Source organism: Hyposmocoma kahamanoa, unplaced genomic scaffold (assembly GCF_003589595.1).
Source record: "Hyposmocoma kahamanoa isolate Upper Pololo Valley unplaced genomic scaffold, ASM358959v1 192, whole genome shotgun sequence".
NCBI classification, from domain to species: Eukaryota; Metazoa; Arthropoda; class Insecta; order Lepidoptera; family Cosmopterigidae; genus Hyposmocoma; species Hyposmocoma kahamanoa.
Genome location: NW_020653719.1, coordinates 7548642 through 7567635, shown reverse-complemented (window position 1 = coordinate 7567635; position 18994 = coordinate 7548642). Strand labels below are relative to the sequence as shown.

Below are 18994 nucleotides of genomic sequence, written 5' to 3'. Positions count from 1 at the left end.
TAATTTTGTTCCGTATTGAAATAAGAAATATCAGATATTTATCCTGGATCAAACTGAACACGATACATGTACTCGTGCATTATATTGCACGTTGTGATCAAAATCGTCACTGAACGAGTCTAGCTTTTGCAAATTTAAACTTACTTCCACTTCAATGGCCATTGCCCAAAAATTTACATTTTTATTTAATGACGTACCTACTGTTTGAAAATATTGCATGTATTTTATTTATTTATTAGGAAGACCATCAGTTTAAAACTAACCTACATGATAATGATAAAAACCGAAGGCCAATTACACGTAGCAATACATTAAGAAGCCTTAGTAAGAAGTACTTAGCACAATTTAATTTAACCTACATCACAGAAAAAGAAACCGCAGTTGAAATCCTCACTATGAAATAAAGAATATATACCGTGTACATTTGTGGTCGATGTTATATTAGAAACTTATCATGATGATTGAGGGAAATTGTATGCTTCGCGTGACCTGCTCGCTATCGGCATTGGAGAAATTGACTATGCAACTATAGCATTCGCCTGTCTTGCAAACAATCTAAAATATACACCAGCTATAATTCAATAATAATAAATATACATATTTCTTCTGTACAGATGACAATAACTGATGCGTAACTGTTTTTTTGTCATGTCTACAAATAAAGGGCTTAATTGCCATTAACCGTCTCCTATCAGTGGAGGCAGGGGTTATGGACTTCACTAACTATGCTCCTGATAAACTTTCTTCACCTCTTCCACTCCCATCAGTCTCTTAAATGCTAGAGTTGCACTGAATACTCGATTAATATCGGTATTTGGCCCATTCGGCCTATTTTTTGCTATTCGGTCGAATATCGAATATTGATTCACTATTCGGCCATACCGAATATTTAAAACAAGTTTTATTAATTCTGAACATACATTGTAAATTCCTAAAAAAAAAATTCCGCTTATTTATCTAAAAAATTAAAGGAAATGTAATGCATTTAAGTTATTTTTCTATGAAATCAAAACAGGTAACAAATTAAATGAAAACTAGTGAAGAATCAACGCCATTGGCGAAGCTATCGACTCAGTATAAACAGCGCTTCGACTGCGCTTCCTTCGGCCAAGTGAAGTAGTCTGCCGAAGGCGGCACTCGACCTTGTGTAAATACGCCATGATGCCATTAGCAACACCATTCACATCAATGCGTTAGTAACACTGTATTCTCTCGCATCACGAATATCACTGTGACAGGCCGTGCGAATCTCCTTAGGAGGGTATACGATTTACTTCGACACGGTTTGAAATACGTGTGATGACAGTAAGCTGCAATTGAATTGTTAATAGCGGCATGCAGTCCCAGTCAGTCATTTGCTCTAGAACCAATTATACTATTTAATAGATTCTTTGACCTACTTAGTTGATTCGGTTGCATTGTTGCGATTTTGCACGACAATCGGTTACTACAATTTATTTATTTATTTATTAGATGACACAACAGTTTAAATTCACTCCTTAAAAAAAGCTTAAACATTATTGCTGGTTCTGGTCTACAATGTAAACCTAAACATATACATACAGCATTCAGGCGTAAACAATTTTGTTACAATATATTAATATAACGCATTTATTTTATATTTATGACTATAACTATGAAAGAGAGAGACTGTTGTGCTTGTAGATTCGATTGCGAAATCTTTTAAAATTACAATCAATTATATCCATCTCTAAATCATGGCCATCCATCTCTAAGTCATCGTAGCGTAGGCCCGACACATACTCATCAAAGGGTTGTAAAAAGAAGTATTATTAGTATACACATTCAATACGAAAGGTCTAGAAAGGCGTCGTGGATTACACTTGATGTTAAAGTAATATAGGACAGAACATTGAGACGAAAACCATTTCTTATTTCGACGTATTCACCTCATTTATTTTTATTGCTTTCGAAATTATGTGCACGACTCGTTCGTCCCGTCACTTGATATTATAAAAAAAAAATTAAAGTGAGGAAATATTGCAAAAAATTCACCCATCTCATATTGTCTTCAACTACAGCCATTCACCAATCACTGAAGGTTTCTTCTTTCATTAGAGATTTTGAATAGGGATTTAGAATTTTGGACCTTTGGTATTTAATTTCTTCCGGCTAATCGAGCGACATCATCCAATCTCGTTCATCGTCTTCCAACTCATCTCAACATGTTTCTCCATCTCATGACATCTACGGTCTCCAGTGTATTTTGTATAGGCAATCACATTTGTGCTTAATTTCTTACAAGTTTTCTAACTGTCTAAAATTTGAATTCCCCTTGTCTTTAACTCAGAGTTCAGTATGAATCTGAATGTCATATTGTTGGTTCAAATTATTTAAATCTTCGCGTAACACATTAATACTTATGTGTTTTATCTTACAGTTGATATTGAACCAGCAAGAATATATCAATGTCATCGATAATTACTTGCTTTAACGCAGTTAAAAGTAATTGACGCACTAACGATTTGAAGTCTTTACTTGTACGTTAAGTGTAAACACGTTTTACTCATTTGCAGTATGTATCATATTAGTCTTTAAATATTTATTGTCTGAGACATAATGGAAATGTATATATGCATTACTTACTTAGTGTATGTTATACTCCGTCCAACCATTTAATTAACTTTGACATATGCCTCCGAAATTCCGCAATTGTTGACATACAACCGTCTTAGACTATGGAAACTAAAGGACATCTTATGTTGACATATATAAATCAGACGTTATATGTATATGATGCATTTCGACGTCGAAAACATAAACATGTTATTGTCTTTGTTTAACTATTGCGTGCCGTCTTAAGCCAAAAGAGATAGCATTACATTGATCTGTGTCAAACACGGGAATCGAAAATACGTAACGTCTATAAATGCCGACTGTGTCCATTTCGCAGTACTTGAGGTACATGAACCGGTTGTCAAAGGGAAGTACATCAAATGTCAAAACAAATGTTTTTCTAAGTGTTTTATTGAATTATTGGCATGTATTGTAATAAAATGGACAATAATATTGACAGTGAGAACAATTAAGTATTAATAAAAATTCGTCGCTGCAGCATTACGGGATGTGGCATTTGAAAAAGCGAAGATCGACCGAATGTGATATCGTACAGGCACGTGTTATTTTTCTGTCTATAAATCATACAAAAAACCAAATATCTCATGTAATTAGACATATTCAAGTAGTTTATTCATAAAACTTGCCAAATTTTTGCTTTGGTTTCTTCAGATTGCCTGTTTGTTTGTATATTTTGATGATTGTTGTTAACGATTATTTTGAAATAGTGTTGTTCTGGAAAGCGTACATATTATCGATATTCTGTTATTAAAATAATTCACTACGTGGTTTTTATTATTTTATTATTATTTTTACTATTTCAAGTTTACCTACAAATAATTGGAAATCATACATTGAATCAAAGACCATCTTCATTTGTTCGCTTCATTTTGAAGAGTCAAATTTTAACATAACTTTGAATGCAACTAGATTACATGATAATGCAATTCCATCGTTAGGTTTATTGGTAAATAATTTTATTATTAATTTAGATTAAACACGACTCACGTACTAGGCATTCTCAGTTCCTGAAAACAAAATTATCCACTCGTGTCCGATTTTTTCCCACTGACAACTCTAACTACTATAAATTATATAAATTTTCAAAGTATAACGCACACACTCAACATAGCCCCGCACTACGGAAACCCTGTGTCGCGGGTGCCATGGACACACACATAGACAACCACAAATTACACCCAAACTCACGAGAGAAATAAATGTAAGCCATACAAACATTTCTCCCGGCCCGGGAATCGAACCTGGGACCTCTGCGTGGCAGTCCGGCATGGTAACCGTTCGGCCACGGAGGCAGTACTAAAAATTCTTATTTTATAAAGCCAGTAATACAAAGACCATATTGGTGTAACGTTGCCGGGTGAAGGCCAATACCAACGTATAGACAGCCTATTTGCCTTGCCATCGTTCGGTGTCACTCGCCTAGCTGACCGAGTGAAGGCAAGTGCTAACGTGTATAGAGCTCGTTTGACGTGGCTTGTCACAACTCGCAGTGGCTCGTGACTACTTGTCTCACTTCGGAGAAGTGTCGATTTTTCTGCACAAATCGAAGTCGCTCGACCAATAGTAGTCAATTGACATTGTATAATCAGACATTTGCATGCTATTTAATATACGCGAAATATGTTTATACTAACACTGTCTCTTGTTACATCTCCTGTTATACCATGTTTTAAGCAAATAAACGTATGGTAATAATATTATTATTGATAATAATATTATTATCATACGTTTTAATGTGTAATGTAATTATTTTCCAAAATTAAATGGAAGTATTAAAGATTCACTTAAATCAGTCACTGATGTTAATTCTATACCAATGCATAAATACAAAAGAGCTTACACTATTTGGAATCTGTTTAAAAATTTCTCTTTGAAAATATGAATCTTGACGTTGGAAAGTTATAGGATTTATATTTCAAAGTTTTCTCTTTTTTATATGCTCTCAAATTACAATTTATTTTTATTGTCAAATTCACTTTTCGTAATGTTTGAGTATTTGTAAACGCAAAACAATAAATTCAAAACTTCATGTGACACTCCCGAATATTCTCATAATAACCTAAAATATTCCCAAATGGAATATTGATCTAATTTAATTAAATGTTTGCATGTCGATAATGACTTATCGATAGCTTATGGTACGACACTAAAGAAATCCGCCATTTGTTCGTTCAATTTTTGTTTAGGTATGCACGTTCATTTCGTAGTTAGGGCAGCTCCTTTCTTTTATTTTTTTTTCCATCCTTTGAGACAACCGTAGACAAAAAATACAGTACTTCCTGGACTCGTTTATTTTTTAATTTTAGTGAAGCGACGTGCTCTTTAGCTCCAATATTTATCGAGCAAACTGATAATGTATCGAAGATTATTCAAGTTGATAAATTTTGGTACCTGTCTAATAAACTATAGTGGAATGAAATGAATTATAAATAATTATAATGAATTTTTATTGTTTAGTGTCGAACGAGAACCATATGAACGGGAATCATCACTTGAATCCCTTATTGACATTAATTTTTAATTCTTGAGAATTATTTATTATTATATTACTTTGAAATCGTTGGACGGAGTATAAAGATTTGTCTTTACTTATTCTCTCTTCTCTTACAATAAGACCCGGCCCATGGTGTGACAGTACGGCAAGGGGTCCTTCAGCATTCCTACATGCAAGCGCACACTGACGACAATTATGCCGCGGCTTATTCCTCTTCACATCAGTCGTAACGTAGCAAGCCCATTTATTACCAGTTGTATATTTGAAAATGGTAGTTTGGGATTCTGGGTGAACCTTTGGAAACCTGTTGAAGCATCCAGAAAGTTGCCAAAGCATTCCAGAGATTGCTGGCTCGATATTCCTAAATTTATTGCAGGTTTGTTACGACCACTATCATTGAAATTTCAACTATAAGCTTAGCGTAAAAGTACATTATTATTTGACGTCTAAAAATCTCCTGTGGTGCCGTCCGTCAGTGGTCGTCGGGCCTATTAGTCTGTTTGCTTGAAGACAAATCTAAAGACCATCGTAGGCCGCGTGATGCGTCTATGCTTATGTCTATAAAGTTAAAAATAATGTACTTATGTAATTCCAGGTATTTTGAACGGGCAGTACACTCCAGGCTTCCTGACGGACGTAGTGCGCGAGATAAGGGATGCTGCGCGCGTACGCGAGGAGGCACTCTACTCGCGGATGCGTGCCATGCTCCTCGAAAGGACTGATGTACGTAACTTTATTTACACACGTAAAACCATTTAGTCACCACCCAAAAAATAAATAATCTTAATTATATAATTCAAGAATATAAAACTTTACAATTAGTGTATAACAAGGGAGCAGTGAAGTGAGATGGCTCAGCACACGCTATGAGAACATATGCGCACACGCAGCACTGATTTTATAGAGTTTATATCTCAGAAATGGTCTTAAAAAATGGATTTGTGTCGACACTCATGCAGTTATCTACCTCAAAAGTGGACTGCTAGGCGTGCAGCCAACTGCATTTAAACTGTCTTCCGACTACATTCCATCTGTTAGTTGATAGTCATTTAAAACTTATGCGCATCATAAAGTGATATTACGCGGCAGTTTTGAAATAGTATTAAGAAAGAAAATACATTTATTTAACAATAAAAATAGTATAAAACACAGGTACAATGTCAAAAACACTCCCTACTTAAATGCTACGAAACATGTGTGAAACATTAAAGAACTTACCCCAAAAAGAATGAAACAAAGTTAGAATGACGAGGCAAAAGAATTAAAGAACTAGTCAAAATTCAAAAATAAGTGGCCAGGAACCAGAGAAAAAATGATAAAAGGTGGGTTGACGATAGGGGAGGTCGCATCGTTACAATGCGATGCGTTCCTTGCACCGATTTTCAGTTCAGATAAGATTGTGGAAATAACTTGGATGATTTCTTAAAAACCCAACAAATTGTTCGTCTAATATTGTACCTGCAATTTTAGTCCTCATCTCTAATGACAACCAAAACTTACTTATTTAATACATAGAATTTTGTCCTGCCAAATAAAACCGCTATTGAGTTAAAACTAGCATTACAATTCAGCGTCGGGTACACAGTGTCCTGATTTCACACTCCACTTGCGCAGACGCCGGCAATGTGCCACTGTGTGAACATTCGTACTACTGATTGTACAAGCAGTGAAATGGATGTCTCTTTTAAACTTAATAAGTAAATTTTATTAAGTTATAGTTCATGAACTTGACGCGCTCTTGTGTGACTGGCTGGACATTGCTGTGGACAAAGAATAGAATAGAAATAATTTATTCCAAAAAGAAACAACGCAGCACACATATGTACCTACATTTAACAATTACGATACATAATTATAACATGAAAAAAAAACGAAATAAAAGAGGGAGAAAAGACCTTAACCATTAGATAATACAAACAAACAAGAACCAATAACTACAAACGAATTTGCAAAGAGAGTTGGAAGGTATTTGTCCAACAGTGAAGCACTATTTATTTATTCATTTATCAAATAAGAAGACCAACAGCATAAAAATATATTCAATAATAATGATAACTAATGAAGGCCAATTATAGATACTCACAAATAGAAATACAATAAGGAACCTTAATGCACATTTTAATAAACCTATCACGTGAAAAGACGACGGGAATTGGACATAGTTATGCAAACTAAAACCAATCCACAAAATGTCACTTTCGAGATAATTAGATTTTTGTAAAAACAGTGTGAAGAAATAAATAGGTAAGTTATTTGAGACAAACAACGTGAGTTATGTGTAGAATTGAGAATGATGTAGGAATACTATTGTATTATATAGCAATAAATAGAAAACATTTACTTACATTTATGTACTGTATCTTCTTATTTAGTTAACGAGAAAACCATGTTCTAATTTTCGTAATGAAAACGCTAAAGATCTACAGTACTTCAGTACATGTGACATGGATCCATTTGGCATATTTAAAAAAAAAAATTATGTGAAGTTAAGTAGCATGGTTCTTTTTAGCTAATAAAAAGTTACGTATTTAGGGTTGGGACCCTGAATGACTTTTATTTTCACCGTTTTGGCTTGGTATATTGCCAGGATCTTTTGTGAGTGGGTAAAGGACACGTCTGGTGTTCTACCTAAATACATAACTCAATTTCACTCGAGGTGTGGGTTGGTTCTTGTTTGCATAACTATGTCCAATTGTAAGCCTCACTATGAATCAAACAAGCGCCCACTCAGCTTTTGCCGAAATCACACTCGTATTAAAAAGATCCAAATGGAAGTGTTATGTAGAGTGTTGGGAATTGGACCAAAAGTTAACTGTTTCCCAAATACTTAGAGGGAACTCTCAATGATATTTTGTGATAGCAACTCCGGTCAGTTACTTGAGCCTGCCGGATACTATTTTTATTATTTAACCTAACCTAACCTAAACATTAGGTCACGTAACAAGTGGTAATAGATGATGATCCTTACAGGGATTGTAGTAACTGTACTATAGCAGACTAATTTAAAGAAAGCCATAGAACGCAAGAAAGATGTATAAGAACTCTTTATGAAAACATATCTCTCATAGAAAAGGCGTGATAAAAGATGATGCTTCTTACAGAGGTTATACTAATTGTACCATAGCAAGCTAATTTTGAATTTAGAAAAATGTACAAAACACTTTACAAAAACATGTTTCTTATAGAAAACTCAAGTTAAAACAGAGTCAGCCTATAGAAACGTCACGTAATTCCAGACCGTTCGTCTTCCCAAATACATTGGCAGTTAGCCAAAACTGATGATCAACACCAATGGAGGAGTGTCCTGTTACAAACAGGTCATTGACATTTAATTATTTGTGTGTTTTTGCATTTAATTATTCAATCACTTTTTTATAATATCCAGTGACGGGACGGACAAGTCGTGCGCGTGATGGTAAGCTATCCATAGCAGTTGCTGTGCCACTCAGAGCTTTAAATCGCAAAGATCTGAGGGGCACTACCACTGCGTCCGTCACCTTGAGACATACGTTGACAAGTCCCAATGTGCCTGTAATTTCACCAGCACCCTTACCCTCCGAAACACAGTAATGCTGACATTACTGCTTGGCGGCAGAAATAGGTAAGGTGGAAGTACTTCGCTGGACGAACACTTTTACAAAGAACTCTCCTGCTACTATTATCACAGTTCCTTGTTGTTTCTTTCGCATCTTCCGGTCCTATGAATTCTTCCTTTCAAAGACGCTCACATCGGATACTGTGCTCAATAACAAGTCGCTAATTTATTGTTTCTTAAAACAAACGAAGGAAGCAAAAAAGTGTGCAGTAGGAACTTATAATGCATTTAGCGTTCTAAGTTCCTTTTTCCGCGTTGTTGCAGATAACTTAGTAACTCTGTCGGTATTATACAACAGTGTTCTTCTTGTGTTATTGATGGCATACACTATAATGCTTGCCATAGTGGTGAAATGATTTCCATTCGGCGTTGCCATAGTGGTGAAATGATTTCCATTCGGCGTAAGATACTCGCCGATTGTTGCCTAGGTTGCGCCAGATATAGGATAGGAATTGTGCATTGTGCGGGGAGTTTCCTTTCGTGCATCCCAATACAGTAATAATACTTATTAAATATCTGAAGTGTCTGTCTGTGTACCTGAAGTGTTATCAACTATCTGAAATGTTGATATTGTGTTCTTTATCTAAATTATAGTATCTTTTTTTAACTGACTTAAAAAAAAAAGAGGAGGTTCTCAATTCGACTGTGTGTTTGTGAACCGATTGTGATGATTCTCTTTTAGTTGGAAAGAGGCTAGTATCACTAGCGGACCAATTTAAATTTCAAGAAAATTCCACTTCACGTTAAGCAGTCGAAGAGGCGATTAAGTTGTTTGCGAATCTCATATATAATCGTAGGCTAGATTTCAATTCTTGCCTGATGTAAACATTATAATACTATAAATCTTGTGGCGATTATTGCTTGCGATAGTCGCGTACGATTTTTCGCCACAAAGCGTGGGATAAACTCTCTCCGTGGGCCTTTATAGTGGTTTCATCGTTTTTGTTCAGTATCCTCAATTTTTCACACCTGTGAAATGTGGAAAAATACAGGAAAATACTTATTATTTTGAAAAAACTTTTCCCTGACTCAACACTTAGTACAGTCGATGTAAGAGTTGCTATAAATAACGTTATCTAACTGACACGAAGGTCAGTGTGGTGATTATATTATTTTGACTGATATATTGATAAGCCATGAACTGCATTGACGTCCATTGATAAGTAATGATACAATTATATCGTTAGATCACTTTAAAAAAAATGTAAGATACATAGGTTTGCGTTTCGCACCTTTCAATAATAAAGTGACTAGATACATATACTTTACGTTTCTTTTTCCCATCGGGATGGACAGAGACAAGTCTTCCACTTGCTAACATCCTGACACACATCCATCGCTTCATCAACTCGTATAATTGCTTTCATCCATGCTCGTCGGTTAAGAGTCGATACAACCTCACCTCGAATTCAAAGTAAAAATAATTGTGTTGTTAACATCTCTCGAATATATAATAATTAATATATATAATATATATTCCACACGCAAAATAGGCGCCTTGACGTCGAGTTGCGGTCACCAGCCCGTTACACCGAGTACCAAGTATGTAATAATTCCACGATCATGTGATTTAACACCGCTGGATTGTTTTTTATGGGGTTATGTTAAAGACAGAGTTTATACGGAGCCAATCGAATCGATTGTAGCCTTAAAACTCAAAATTCGTGAAGTGATTAACGAAATAGACCCACAATTTTGCCAATAAGTGATTAAAAACTTTGATGAAAGAATCGACATCGGTAACTGTGGTCGTGGTGGACATTTATCGGATATCATTTATCATTCATAATTGTCAACTTTACTTTTTTTAATACAATAAAAATTTGAATCACTGTCATCTAAATTTATTGTTTTATTTTTATTCATAAAACAGAGTTCTTGTTGAAAAACCCTTTATATATCGTAACTATACGTGCTCTATTTTGTTCAGTTGATATAAGAAAAAAACATTAGTATATATAAAGTACCTATTGAGTACAGGGGTTTTCTTGTAAAATTTCGAGGTAAGTTTGTATTTTTATCTATCGTGAAAATTTTCAGAAATCGTGTTTTCACGCCCTATACTATAACCTATATAGTATATCATTGTATAACCTCTATTTTACTATATTTTTTTCTAAAGTGATAGATTCAACACTTTCACTACTATGCGGAATCAACCAAAGCCATTTGAGGTTGTACCGACTCTTAAGGATACTCTTGACCTGGCCTTTCTTTTGGTCATAGTAAATTCGCCGTGGTCAGTGCCGATTTGCAGTGGTCAGTACATCAAAAGAGTTCGCGTTACATTATTTATAATTACACCATTTGTCGTCGAATTTTCGATCACTAGGGATATATTAACAAATAATAATTCCATTGTTCCAGTTTTCCATTTTGATTGCACGCCTGCTAGAAGGCGTCAAAGTATTTATTGCACTCGGGTTCTACATGGGCTAGCCCCTCACTCTAGCGCGTAATGAATCTGCTTCGTCAGTCTAGTTTCATTCACTCTCTCTACATGTCCGAACCATCTAAGCACCCCTTTCTCTTTTTTTGTCACTACATCTTCCACGCCGCAATTCTCTTTAATATTTATTTATCGCTCACAAGACGAAATTAGAACAGTATTTTTTTTTGTGAAAAGAATGAAAACTGTGACAAAATATAGATTGCCTTTTTTGAAGATGGAGTAAAATGACAGCTAGTGATTCATCATCATCATCATCAACAACATGCGAAGTGGAAGACGTCTTAATTTTGAAGACCATTTCACCATGACCTTAAAAATACCAAACATCTTCTTACAAACGCTGATATCACATGGCATTCCAATTTCTAAAATCATAAGCCAAATCAAAAGAGCTTTGAGATCTATAACATCGCCATTATATTTTTACGTGTGGGTGCTGTTCATCTCTACCTAAACCCCAAATTTGAGTATTTTTAGGTGGAATATTTTATCTATCTCAGGTACTATAAGGACAATAGATTTATTATAACTTTAAGTGAGTATTATATATATATATATATATATATATTTATTATTTTGTGATATCTTTTGGACCTACTCGAGACGCGTCAGACAAATACTATGATTGAAATGTAGCGAGTTTCAAAAAGGTAGGGTATTGAAAAACAGCTTAAGCTGATACTCTATCCTTTTTATCTACACAGTATCTATAAGTGCTGTTATTTACGACTAAACTGTTTTGTAAATGTAGATAAATAAAGTTCTTTATTATTATTATTATTATAGAGTGAAAACCTCTCCTACGCGTTTTGGCATAGTTCGTTTTTTTGTTAAAGAAAAACTTTTCTTGTTCAAATATATTATCAACGTAATGTAGTATCTGAAACAGGTATAATTTATCAAATGAATATGCTAACTGCAAACATTATTACGTTTAAGTGCATTTTACACCACTTTTTATCTTCGTCCTGAAAAATGACATAGAAATTACCCACGAGGTATTTATTCGCTCTAAGACGACGATAAGCTCTCTTGATTTTGCTTCAAAATCTGCTGTAGAGCAATGTAAACAATTGGACGAATAGCCGATCCATACGGAATGACATAGTTCTTGACATTCTTACTTTTATTTAGTTAACAGTGAAATTGGTTTGGTGCTCTTATCTTCAATGCTATTTTTTTTATTGTTTTATATAAGTATACCGAAATTTTGAAGTCAATAAAAATAGTTTCGAAGCTTATTGGCTATTAATTACTTTATTTTCTTTTATACAGAACAGTTTGGCGTCTTCAGAGCCGAAGTTTGCAGAGAAATCACTTGAAGAGATCAAGGTAAAAAGTTTTCATTATTCATGCACAAACTATTAACGCCATCTGTGACTGTTCAGTCCAATCTCTAGAACCGCTGGTTCGTAAAGGTATTAAGAGATTCTTTGCTTTGTCGCTAGATGTCGCCACTCTTTGTTTAGTTATTTCTTGCAAGCTTCAAAAGATGGCGCTAGTGTTAATTTTTTTAGTTTCAAAATTAATTTATAAGATAGTTTTAAAACTAAAGCGTTTAACTACTACCATAACATCTTATTTGCTAACAGAGATCACCGATATAATTGGACGTCAACTTACTACAATAATATGTTGATCTACTGTTGAGATGTCTTCCTTTATTCCTAGTGGTTCTTACTAATATAAATGCTGCTAATTACTTGTCCATTCATCTACGGTCACCGTATCCAACAATATTTCTAGACAATTAAAGCTAAGCTCAAGAAAAGACATTCCACATCTCCCACCTTCTATCTCAAAATACACACACTTCAAAAAATACCTTCGAAAATACCTGCTGAAGCAAAACAAACATAACATTTACTTGTTTTTTGCGGAGTTCGCGATTGGGCGTTGTTTGTCGACGTGTGTGGTCGTGAAGAGCACTTCACGCCTCGGCTCTGCGCGCGCATTGCGACCGCAATCTTGGATATGTCTAATATTATGAAATGGAAATCTTACAAGGGTTTGTCATTGACTAGGTAAATGTCGTATATTAGAAGGTACAACAACTACAGATGTAGCCAATATCACCACATAGCACGAATAGTTCTGTATGATAATTAATAACAATAACGCACACACTCATAGCCCCGCACTATGGAAACCCTGTATTGCGGGTGCCACAAACACATATAGACAACCATAAAGTACACTCAAACTCACGAAAGACATGAATGTAGGTCATAGAAATATTTCTACTGTCCCGAAAATCGTACCCGGGACCTCTGTGTGGCAAACCAGCATGGTAACCGTTTGGCCACCGAGGTAGCTGAATTTATTAGTTTTATGAAAAAAAAAAAATGGCAATACATTCGTGATCACAAAGAAGTTTTATTTTTTAATGTATGTAAAGTACCTATTGAATACAGAGGTTTTCTTGTAAAATTTCGAGGTAAGTTTGTATTTTTATCTATCGTGAAAATTTTCAGAAATCGTGTTTTCACGCCCTATACTATAACCTATATAATATATCATTGTATAACTTCTATTTTACTATATTTTTTTTCTAAAGTGATAGATTCAACACTTTCACTATTATGCTGAATCAACCAAGGCCATTTGAGGTTGTACCGACTCTTAAGGTTACTCTTGACCTGGCCTTTCTTTTGATATTTATGTATGTTACGCGATACCTCCGGCATTTGTGCATTCTTATTTTGTTGGAAAAAGGGTATCGCGGTAGTGGTCCCATTTAAATTTCACGAAAATATTCCACCTCTAAGGGTGGCAAACTAAGGGATGAATGACTTTTTTGAGGTCGGTTTTATTGCTAAAACTATTTATGAATAAAAACTACAATACTTAGACTAATCTACTACTTAAGTAAACAATATATAATATATATTATTAAATTATCTACTTATACAGTAATACCTATATTTCCAGTTTTTCTCTGTAAATTGACAGCTACGCAGTGATTTGCTGGAATCATTCCTTCTAAATCATTCTAACAAATGAACATGAATAATTTATCTTACCTACCGAATGCCATTGCAAGTCGTTGATGTACCGGTGGGTCCCAGTTGGTATTTGTCGACCCGCAGATTTGCACAGACCTCGGGATTATAAAATCAGTGAGGGCAGAGCATCGATTTAACTAAACGTGAGGGTATTCGCACATTTACGTTTGATTCGGCTTGCACTGACACCGTGGTGTAATTAATAAATAATAAAGATGTTTAAAGTTACAAAACAAATTTACAACATAGTAAGTAAGTTACACGACTAATAAATATCCTTAACGCTTAGTCTATTTCTTATCAAATCATTTAATTATATTTCTTAACCGTAGAATAAATGTTACACAAATTGATATATGTAATTTATGAATGTGATTTTCACACAGCAGGTCAATTATTCGTGTTGAATAGACCTAGATTCACTTTTATAATTTATAGGCAGTGGCTGGAGACAGGCATTTACAAGAAAAAAAATTCAAATTAAAAATATATTTTTTACATAAATAAGCAATTTACACTTGAAATTGTCATACACATTAAACACTACTCATTCGTAAGGTAGATTTCCGTGAGAGGAATAAGAAGAAACCTTAATGGTTTCGTTTGGCAAATAGACGTTTCACATTTGTGATTTAAAATTTGTATTACCTTCATAATTGTCACATTAGCCTGTTTTTAACAGACTTCAAAAAAGGTGATTTTTTGTATGTATGACCTTAAAATTTTGTGAATCGATTTTGATGATTCTTTATTTTGTTGGAAATAATGTCTGAGTATTGGCCCATTTGAGAAAAATATTCCACATCTAGAGGTGGGAAACTAGGGAATGAATTCGGTTTAGAGCACTTTCCCGTAACCGATTTCAATAAAACTTGGCAAATAGGTGTAACCATGTACTTTTGTGGTTGGTTTTTTTGGTACTCTTGTTCGCGTTTTTGTATCCCGTGCACTTCTCAAAACGACAGCGCACATTTTTGTACCGGAATTAGGAAACTAAAACACAAGTACCTTCCAATTGACCGCACACTTTTTGTACGTGGTAGGAAATTTATTTTTCCGCAAAATTGGTTATTTTCTTCGTCAAAAAGTTCGTGAACAATTGCCAGCGAATGTTCATCCTTGAACCAAACCTTAACCCATTACGCTTCGGTGTCAATGCACTCACATAACTTTTATTTAGTAGTCTTTACTGTCTCCCTAGCATTGAAATATGAACGAGTGCGTGTGGGGCAAAGCACTCGCGCGGGGAGGGGGTGCAAAGCAAATATTGGCAGATGTAAGTGGATGGCTGCACCCCGTGACGTCACGGGGGTCGTGGTTCAACTCCTGTGCAGCGTACATTTTTGATTCGGTTCAATCGTGGCTGCGTATTAAATTGTTTTTTATTTTTTTTTATATTTGTAAAATGTGTAACGTTATTTCAATGGTGCTTTTGTTACTTTAATTTATTCAGACTGCTTGTCGTTTTTACTGTTCCCTTACAGGGTTTATTACATTGTGATATGCAATAAAGTATTGAGTATGAATATATGTTCAGAGTTTTGAATATGTTTCTAATTCCGGTATTAATAAATCTATGTAAAATGCGGGAACAATATTAAGTCAATTCTGAAATGGGTATAGTCCGTACGTCTAGTTTAGGCACCTGCTTCCCACAGTATAATTATTGTTTTTTGTATTGTTCCTGATATTATACCCAATGTACGGACAACGGTACATCAGACTACAAATTTTTGTTCGAAAATCGCCTCCATTGCAACGGGACAAGATGCGTCTATGTGTAGCTTGATGTGCTGACGTGTGTACCTATATAGTGGTGGGAAAATGAACAAACTTATTAAACATGAATTTTAACAAAAAGGGTACAGAGTACTAAGAAAACCAACCTCAAAAGTCATTAATCCCCTAGTTGGCCACCCTTAGAGGTGGAATATTTTCTTCAAATTTATATGGAACCACATCTGAGAGGCCCTCTTTCCAACAATAAAATAAACATCAAAATTGGGTCACCAATGCGTTATTGCGTAACATACATATAAAAAAAAAACGTACAGTCGAATTGAGATCATCCTCCTTTTTGTGAAGTCGGTTAAAAACAAAAACTTATAATTGTCATATTTGAAGTGAAGTTTTTCGCATGTAAATTGGCGTATTGGTTTTTTCAAACAAACTAACATTCCGGTCAAAAAATTCATTTTCAATGTACAGCAATTATGAGAACCTATGATGAACTCTATATTCTCGGTTGTTATTAGTGCCGGCCTAAACGTAGAACATATACTGTAACACTATTGTTTGCGAAAGTCTTGTCGTTTTAGGGCTCTGTATTTAAGTAGTACAAAAGTCAGCCAAGACGCCCTATATTTTGAAAGACTTATCTACAATACCCCACTGAAATTTCGTGTTAGCTTTTTGTTGTGTACGAAAACATTAGTAATGAATTTATTTTTTTCTGGATCTATAAATCTCATACCAATTTGGGAAATTAACTTTTCTAAATTGGTTTCGGTTTAATAATCTGTGCAGGCTAGTATCACGTGTTTCCTACTTTGATAATCCAGGTAGTTTGTGTGGTATCGGATGTATTATGTTTTTAAACTTTTAAAATCAAGTTTTATGCAAAAAAGCGCCAAGTATAGAGTAAATACGCAGGATTCTACATTATACTCTACATATGGTACTTGGGGGCCAAAGGTCACATTCATGTGCAGTTCAAAGTACTGGCTCGTTAACGTGCAATGCCTGTCAAAGAATTTCTCGTACCACTGGAGACTGGCACACGACTGAATTTGCTGGTATTAAATAGGCCCCCAGAGATGGGAAAATGACTATGGCGTTCTTTTTTTCACAGGCTTCTTGAAATATAAGTGTAAAGACATTGACTCCTTTACCTTTCCCACAGTGTGTTTTCAGACGCGTGGGCAGCTCGCGCGAAGTTTGCGCGTGCGATTAACACCGCGGCCCTCTGCTCGTAATAAGTTAATTGAGGTGTGAAAAGCCGCTTAGCACCCGCGCCTTAATGCCCTAGCATCCGCCGAGGCTCGCTAAATGGGCTGTGGATAATGACCCGATACCTCTGTTTTACAATTTCTGTTTTCCATTTATCAGCTTTGCTATTCTAGTGGCGCGTTTACACTAGGTCGATAGGTCGCCCGTCGCTTGCCCTCCGTAGCGGCAGTCATCGAGTATATAACCAGAAATAGAGACGAAATGCCATTTAATTTGTTTGAAAACTATTCTGCCAAAGTCACTACGGTGACAACTGCGCTCCGATTGGCCAGCCCGAATTCGAGACAATCGACAGGTGTCGTCAATTGTTTCACTTGAAATCTACCAGTTTAACTTGAGCTTTGCTATAATGGACGATAATTGAAAAAATACATACTTAATGTTTAATTACCGATGAAATGTGATATCGTGTGTTTTGGAATTAGATGTTTTGCTGTTTTTCTCACACCACCGAATGGAACAGCCTCACATTGTTAGAGACATTATCTTTATTACAATAAATACAGAATATTTTTGGAATATGCGGAGACGTACATCACTGGTTAGTTGTTGGCGCTGTATTATTTCAGCTTTGTAATTTGTGATTTCAGCGCAAACGAGAGTTGATATTTAAGTGATATAAGGCCCATTTGCCTAATGAGTTGCCAGGGATGGATGGCCGTTATTTCGCTATTTCTGATTATATGTATACTCGATGGCGGCAGTCTACCCAGTGTAAACACTTGAGTCGTTTGACGGTTGTAGTTCGCTGCCATAGTTAACCGAGTCGACTAGGTCACTTTTCGGCAAGCAACCGTTGACCAGGGTCCCCCAAGTCTGCTAATTCTAAATCATCTCATTTGTGTGTCGATAGAGTATAAATGGCAGGATTTTGTACGTTTGGCATGCTACTCGAAGTTAAGAGTAGTAGCTTGTCAGTAGGTAGCCATCGAGCTGCTATTTCAACTGCCAGTGCAATTTTTTGGTACTCTGCTCTTCAATGTCCCTATCTACCGACCCGAGAGATAGGGTTTTCCAGAGAGACTACGGGCTCGACGGCAAGACTCCGCCAGTGATTCGCCTTCACGGGCGTATCTGGTGGACCCGGACTTGGGTATGGACTCGCTGGGGTATGTGGTTAGCTGCAGAGACGGACATGTTTGTCTGCCCCGGTGGTATGTGGCCGGGGCGTCTCTCTCGTGCGCAGCTAGCGCGTCTTAGTAGCAGTCTAGTTGAAGGCCTGAAGCGAAGAGACGCGCGAGACACGCGAGTTGCCCTTTAAGTTGTAAGCTAAATCCGAACATTGTCGCAGGACACTGTGACTGGCATCTCCGGCACTAGCCCGGAGAGCTAGTAGAGGATAAACTAGATATCGTCCGATCCCTCCAGCCGCTTAGGTTATTGGGAACTGGAGAGACGTCGTTTTTCGGCGTTGGGAAGTGGGCATTCCATACAGCTCCGCCATCAATGAGGAGATTTGGTAGTGGACTCGGAGTCGACGGTTTAGCGGTGGCAACCGCTAGTTGTGCAATGCGCAACGAAAAGCGTGCCTACAGCTCCGGTACCTACCTAGTGCCCTTCTCGTATACCCTAAGGGTCGGTAGGTCACTGTAATTAAAACTATTGTATATGGCAACGGCATAGTGTATTATACAGGGTGTCCCGGGACGCGACGTCAAGCCGGAACGGGGTGATAGGCCAGGTCATAACTGTTATCAGAAAAATAAAAAATAAAATCTATGTCATGTATTTTAAAAATTATGACCATTTTGAAAAAAATCGAAAAATATACACCCTGTGACGCATTTTCACTTCCCGTTTCTACAAATTTCCACTTTATTTTAATTTTTTTATTATTTTGT

General features: G+C 35.9%; 1 protein-coding gene across 1 annotated transcript in view; it reads left to right on the top strand.

Annotated features, from left to right (window-relative positions):
• Window positions 1-18994, top strand: part of LOC113226600 — a 50431-nt gene that overhangs the window by 22191 nt on the left and 9246 nt on the right. The window contains exons 3-4 of the mRNA XM_026459301.1: window positions 5688-5815; window positions 12415-12471. Of these exons, the coding sequence (XP_026315086.1) occupies window positions 5688-5815; window positions 12415-12471 (185 nt within the window). The remainder of the gene's footprint in view (window positions 1-5687; window positions 5816-12414; window positions 12472-18994) is intronic.